This window comes from Sinocyclocheilus rhinocerous, unplaced genomic scaffold, assembly GCF_001515625.1.
Source record: "Sinocyclocheilus rhinocerous isolate Xijiao unplaced genomic scaffold, SAMN03320098_v1.1 scaffold1473, whole genome shotgun sequence".
NCBI lineage: Eukaryota > Metazoa > Chordata > Actinopteri > Cypriniformes > Cyprinidae > Sinocyclocheilus > Sinocyclocheilus rhinocerous.
Window position 1 is genome coordinate 64,345 of NW_015638582.1, and position 7,530 is coordinate 71,874.

Genomic DNA, 7,530 nt, shown 5'->3' on the forward strand with positions numbered 1-7,530 from the left:
GTATATCGTTTACATGTAGCGCATCAATTCTGCATGTTATGTAAGACTCGCTCTCGCTCTTTGCGCGTGTGAGAGAAAGCGACGGCGAGTCGTGCGCCTTCACACTAGAGCTTACGCCAAATACACAAACACAGGTAAGCATATCACAGATCGCTTGGCGGAGAGTGAAACTCTGAAGCGCTCAGTCAGAGTGTTCTGTGAGTGAAAATATATCTGTGCTAATCATATACTCAGCCTCCAACTCACACACTGGCGAGTAAAATCTGAGAATTTATTAGCAATTGGCTAATATTAGACATCATTTAGTCGCCCAGAGTGAAGATTTAGTCGCATATGCGAGTGATTTACTCGCAATGTAGAGGGTTGAGTCTTCATCACTGAAGCTTGTTGAAAATCAAATGTTGTGTGATAAAGCATATGTGCACAATCAGAGGGCAGGTCAAACACACTCGCTCGCTGTATGATCCTCTCTTTATATCCACCTCTCCCTTCAGGCCAGCGTCCTTTCAATACACAAGCACTAATGCAGAGCCCATCATGGGCGGCTTAGTGTTCAGTAGCTAGACTTAATCAGGACTTATGAAGAGCAGCATGTCTATATGGAGATTGTTAGAGAGGGCCGTGTAAGCAGAACTGATCCCAGAGCGATGTGGCCGCTGTCTGAGCAGCAGCTGGCAGGGACTGGCGCATCTCATTCTCTCTCTCTCTCTCTGGTCTCTCATTACTCCTTTGTAATGACTGGAGCTGAAGGTTGCAATCTCAATTTGTGCCGTCTGTTTCTGAAGCAGACAGTTGGCCGTCATCTTAACGTTTGACCTTAGAGAGGTGACATGGCTAAGTCTTGCCAATCTAATATTGTTTCACTAAAAGGAGTAGGTCATCCAAAATGAAAATTCTGTCATCAGACTCACCCTCATGTCGTTCCAAACCCGATTGACTTTATTTATTTTTTGACAGATCGTGAATGATAGTTCAAAGTGTCCATGTCTGTCAAGCTGTAAAAATTTAGATCCAGATATTCATCAGACGTTTCTCATTTTGTGTTCCACTGAAAACTAAGTTGGAATGACTAGAGGTTAAGTAAATGACTGGATTTTCATTTTTAGGTGGACTTTTCACTTTTCTGCTAATATTCTTGCAGTATTTGTGGTGGTGAGAAACTCATGGCCTTTCAAAATCGTGACAAAACGTTTAAAATACACACTGGAGTGTAAATGTTTCATCAGAGTGAAAGCAATGTGGTTTGTCTTCACAACAGCGATCTGTTTGTTTGAATTGTAAAAGCAGAACTTGCGTATACCATGTGATAGAGATCGTTTGAAACAAAGTTGAATTGCAAAGGTACTGTTGCTTAACAATATAATCTCATGAGTTTCCATGAAGTTGTTCTGCAGTTTCTGTTTCATGTGTGCTATTCTGAATGTTGTTTAAAAAAACTAAATTTTGTTCTAAAGTGAAACAGTTTTGTTTTAGATCATTATCACCTGTGTCCAATCAAAATAAATCCACACATTGCACATTTCTAAACATGAATTTGTGAAGTTTTTGTGTTTTGAAGTTCACTCTTATGTTTTTTGTGGTGTGACTAATAAATTTTAGAAGTATTTTGTCTACACCTTTGTTTAAAAAGTTTAGGGTCAGTAAGATGTTTTGTTGTTGTTTAAATAAATTAATACTTTTAATCAGTAAGGACTAGTGCTGTCAAACGATTAATCGCGATTAATCGCATCCAAAATAAAAGTTTTTGTTTACATAATATATGTATGTGTACTGTGTAAATTTATTTTATATATATATATACAGTGGGTACGGAAAGTATTCAGACCCCCTTAAATTTTTCACTCTTTGTTATATTGCAGCACATGCATGTATATATTTTGAAAATATTTACATGTATATATTTATATTCTTTTTTTATATTATATATAAACATATTTAATATATAAACATAACATATTTTTCTTAAATATATACATGCATGTGTTTGTGTAATAAATAATAAATATACACAGTATACACACATATATTATGTAAACAAAAATGCAGTTATTTTGGATGCAATTAATCGCGATTAATCGTTTGACAGCACTAGTAAGGACACATTAAATTGACCAAAAATGGCGTTAAAGACTTTTACATTGTTACTAAAAAATCTGATTCAAATAAATGCTGTTGTTTGGAATTTTTTTGTAATGTTTTACATTCATCAAGGAATCCTGAAATATGTATCATGGTTTTCACACAAACAAGAGTTTTTATTATTGATAATAAGAAATGTTTCTTGGGTACCAAATCAGCATATGATTTCTGAATTACACTGGTGTAATTAATAATAATAATAATAATTGCAGCCTTGGTGAGCATAAGAGACTGAAAAAACAAACAAACAAACTTTTGAACTGTAGTGTAGTCTATAAAACCATAATACTTTTTGTATTATGTTTATACAAGAATTTTAAAATGTATATTTAAAATCACTTTTGGGTTGCTGTGTTTGAATATGCTGGATGTTATGTCAACTGTCCAAATGCATTTTTTCCCCCTCATCCTCATGCTGTATTTTTCGGTTTACAGCCTCACGAAGGAGAGCATCATTGACGTGGAGGCCGTGGTGAAGAAGGTGGAGCAGAAGATAGAGAGCTGTTCCCAGCAGGATGTGGAGCTCCATGTGGAGAGGGTAGAGATCTGAGATTCATCTCTTTTATTTGACTGAGAGAGCATTAGGGTCTTTATATCTATCCCCACAAGAAGACCAGTGGAATTTGTTTTGGCCTTATATGTACTATAACCAATGAATGGTACCAAACCTAATTGCAGGTACAATTCACCTGTAGTAACATGCTGTTAAATTGGTAATTCACTCCAAAATGAATATATGACCATCATTTTCTGACCCTCATGTTGTTTCAGACCTGTATGACTTACTTTCTTATGTGGAACACAAAAGGAGCAGTTTTGCAGAATGTTTACGAGCTGCTTTAGTTCATGCAGTGAAAGTGGAGGGGACCAGAGACAACCGAGTTCACTATTTCACATTCATTGTATGGAAAAAAGCAGCTTGGACATTCTGCTAGATGACGACTTTTGTTTTGTATCTAATAATAACCTAAACTCTCGTTCCCTATTCTGTGTCTTTGTCTCAGATCTTTGTGATCAGCCAGTCTGAGGCCAGACTTCCTCTTCAGCTTGAAGATGCTGTCAGGCCAGAGGGAGAAGGAGACGAGGTGAGAAACAATGGGTGAGAAAGTTGAAAAGTGGGTAATGAGAGAAGAGCAGAACACAAATGAAAGCTTAAAATGTTAAACAGATCCCTCAGTTCAGTGTTATGATAATCCACAGTCAAAGTTCTCTTAGACAAGTTGAGTTAAAAGAGGTTGTTTTCTCTCTATTTCTATATCTAAATTATTTTTGGGTTTTTTCTGTTAGGAATGGAATACAAGCATACTGCACAGTATATACACAGCATAGTATGCATTAAAGGGATAGTTCACCCAAAAAATGGAAATTCTGTCATCATTTACTCAACCTCAAGTGGTTCCAAACATGCCACTGACTTCCATATTATGGAAAAAAAAATACTGTGGAAGTCAATGGGGACCAAAAACTGTTTGGTTACACACATTCTTCAAAATATCTTCCTTTGTGTTCAGCAGACTAAGTAAATAATGATTTTTATTTCTTTTTTAAGTGAACTATCCCTTAAAGCAGCATCATTCATGTTGTTTTAAGGCGCTATACAAATAAAAATAACCTTCACTTAAACAGTAGTAAGCTACATTGTTGAGAGCATTGCATTATGGTATATAGTATTCTATACGGTGTAATTCGTTGTGTATTTCTCATAGCAAATGCAGCAGTTCATCCAGGCATACCATACATGCAGAAAATGTACATACTTTACACAGTATACATTCTGCACACTACAGAAATGACTGTTGTGAACATGGCTTCTGTCTTTGCCTGTCTTTCTTGACATCAGACAGCTAATGGTGGTGCAGTGTTTATGTAGTAAGAAGAAACCAGCTGCAGTTGCTATCCAGGTGTTCTCTGCAGGGATTCCACGATGTCAGTCAGACAGAGCATCTGCCGCCTCATTACGCTTGTGTCTTATCGGGCGGTCTGAGGATGAGCAGCCTGTTGATCAGTCTTCAGCTCCTGCAGGCTTTATGAAGGAAACATAACTCTTAGAGCTCAGGGGCCTTGGGGCCTCTGCAAGAGAAATAATTTGAATCTAGATTCAGATTTATACATTGCCATTCGAAAGTGTTGAATCATTACAATTTTAAGATATTTTTTATTGTTCATCAGGATGCTTCTTTCTTCCATGCGATGAATGCCTCTGGTCATTTATTTTCATTGTATGGAAAAGAAGAACGACCTGCCTGACATCTTTTCTGCTCTATGGAACAGGGTTCCACTATAAGGATGGTTTTCTGTGATGTACTTCAAATTGTTGTTGGAAACTCTGCTGATTTGTCACTACATCTCATGGCAGTGATCTAGCTTCTGACATTGGTGAAGTTTTGTTGAATTTGCTAAATGTCTTGTGATAGTCCTGAAAGCATCAGTAAATACACTCCAGAGTCCAGTCAGTAATGTTGTGCATTGTATGCTGTTATTTTCCAGCAACATTGTGTTTATGAATTTAAAGAGTTGCTTCAAAAGTTTTTTTTTTCTTTCTGTTTTATGCTCATCAGTATTAATTTCTTAAAAGAAAATACTCCAAACTTTTGGGTAGTGGTGTATATTATACCTGTATAATTTCCAACTTGTAGTAAACTTTCTTTTTGTAAATGTTCTTTTGCTGGCAGAAAAAAGAATATTAAGCCATGATTAAGAAGAAAAAAAAATCATATAGGTTTGGAATGACATGACATTTTGGACCAATCAGATTGATTTGTGAGCTATCAACAGAATTTTGTAGAAATTCTTTTTTGAGTAATCATGACCTTTTCTGTTTTTCTTTCAGGAGGGAAGAGCCACTGTCAATCAGGACACTAGACTGGACAACAGAGTTATCGATCTGAGGGTAAGTCTGTATGCATCTCTCGCTGATTTCATTCAAGATTAATTATCTGTCCAGGGGTCAGGATTTGGTTGGTTAGCATTGTCCTGTAAATAGTCACATGACATTTATGTCTCAGGTGATTGGCCCTGTACCAGTCAAGCAAATGCCAATAGACCTAAGTCAGGTTAGTTGCCTTATTGAATGTAACAGTGATAAAAAATGAGGCTGTGAGAAATAGACTTGCTGTATTTAACAATGGCACACAGTGAAAGTCCTGGATCATAAAATATTTTACAATTTACAACTTTCAAAATTATTTTATAGATTTGTCTACTGAATGTTTTTTTTCGGAAAGACATTTAATCAGCTTAACAATTGGTATGTTGTTAAAGAACAGTACAGTCCATCAAACGCACTGTACTTCTGTACAATCCATTAAACACACTGTACAGCACATTTGTACAGTGCATTTGTACAGGTATGTTCGACTTCAGCTGCAGCTGAGGAGTTTCAGACATCGTCAGACGGACGTTTCAGATGTTTTCATGTAGCGACAGAAAACTATTTTCATTTAATACTTTATGTACTGCTTAATACTGCGGTTGTATGTACAAGAATAAAGTTCAACATAAGCATGTACTATCCAAATACCAATAAAGTGGGGTCTGTATATTTAATCCGTTTTATTTTGATAAGCATGACACAATTTAAAATTAAGTTTACATGAAAAGTTTTGTAAGCATTAGACGAACCAAAGTTTCAGAAACATGCGTTGTCATCAGTGAATCCAGCCAATCGTGCAGCCGCTTTGAAGAAAAACGCTTTTGCAGTACTTCGTTGGCATATATCACAGTGACGTGGCGTTGGTGCCATCTCAGTTCATACATAATTTCTAAATTGCTTGCACTGCTTCAAGTCAGATGCCAGTCAGCCTGCACAAGACCACATGAAGTTAAACACACCTATTTGGATGAATGGGAAAGTTAACGGATAGCTTGCTTCAGTTTCTACTGTATAGACCTCCTTGCTCTATCCTCCCAGACTTCCTGATATTGTGCAGCATGAAAAAAACGATAAGGTTCTGAAATAAAGGAGAATCCCCAATGAGTGTATTGTTCAGATTTATGAAGCCTTGATGTGGTTGTGGGACTCGAGCGCTGCAATTGGCCGCCTGTTCTTTGTAAGAGCACCTGTTTCTGAGACAATGTGTCTGTGTGAACAGGCCTGGCCTGCCTCACACATTTTCATTTTAGTGAACAGTAAAGTAATAAACAGTTTCCAGCGGTTGCAGGCTTTGCTTTGTCATAATGAAAGACCTCCGTGTCACGCACCCACACACACACACCTTGTGTTTTTTTTTTCTTTTCACACACCAAATGAGATTGAAATCTGGCAGTGCTATAGGACTGCCACAGCGCACCTTGCTCTGAGACAGCGGCCCGTTTTTTGAGAACTTCCAGAAAGTGAAGGCAGAAATCTGAGAGTGTGAGGCGGGGGAGTCAAACCACAGGACAACAGCTTTTTGTGCCTCTTCGCTTTTCACTGCAGCCTTGCGAACACTAGAGTGACGCACACAGCTCCTTTCTACACGCCCCCAGTGAGAAACGTGTGAGGACGCCAACTGAAACCTGCATGTTTACACACTCCGCTGATAGCAGCTTTGCATATTAACTGTACAACCACTCAGCTTCACAGACGAGTCGCTTAATGCCCTCGCAGCGCGCCGTGTTATCATGATCTGCACTAAGAATATAGACCGTGTGTCTTAAAGGGGTGGTTGATTGCGATTTCACTGTTTTAACGTTAGTTAGTGTGTAATGTTGCTGTTTGAGCATAAACAATATCTGCAAAGTTACGAAGCTGAAAGTTCAATGCAAACGGAGATATCGTCTTTTAAAATTCTGGCAGTTTAATGCCTACAAAAACAGCTGGTAGGGACTACAACAAGTTACTTCCCGGGTTCGTGACATTACAAACCCAGATAAACCCCGCCAGCAAAGGGGGTGAGGCCATGCTGCTCTGCTTTAGAGAAGAGGAAGAGATTCAGCTCAGCTCCGACAATGAACTGTTCCAATTATACTCTTATTTTCACATAGCTATGAGAAGCGTTAAACATGGACGCGCATGTGGTTGCTGTACTGTATTAAAACTTTAATCAGTATAAAACCGTATATTAAAAGCTAACATAAGCAGTAGCATTTACAAATGACAGCGTATCTAAAAGTATGAGACAACAACAAACAAAAAACATAGGCCTACCATTAAAAGCCGTGCTTGCACAGGTTCTGCACGATCCTCTTCAATAATATCCTCTGCTTCTCAATCGAGCTCAAACTGATAAGCAAATATAACGACGCCTTTGTTTACAATACAACCGGAGCACATGCCGCTGGAGAGGGGCGGGACGCTTAGACGCGCGCTAGAGGCGGTTTAGCCAATCATAACACACTGGGCTAGCTAACCAATCAGAGCCCATCACCTATTTCTGAGGGCGGGGCTTCATAAAAGCAGGAAATGATCAG

The 7,530-nt window shown here is 38.1% G+C and overlaps 1 protein-coding gene across 1 annotated transcript in view; it reads left to right on the forward strand.

Moving 5' to 3' along the window:
• The window catches only part of LOC107749888 (aspartate--tRNA ligase, cytoplasmic-like), a 26,669-nt gene that overhangs the window by 8,615 nt on the left and 10,524 nt on the right, over positions 1–7,530 (forward strand). The window contains exons 4-6 of the mRNA XM_016565112.1: positions 2,575–2,677; positions 3,144–3,224; positions 4,970–5,029. Of these exons, the coding sequence (XP_016420598.1) occupies positions 2,575–2,677; positions 3,144–3,224; positions 4,970–5,029 (244 nt within the window). The remainder of the gene's footprint in view (positions 1–2,574; positions 2,678–3,143; positions 3,225–4,969; positions 5,030–7,530) is intronic.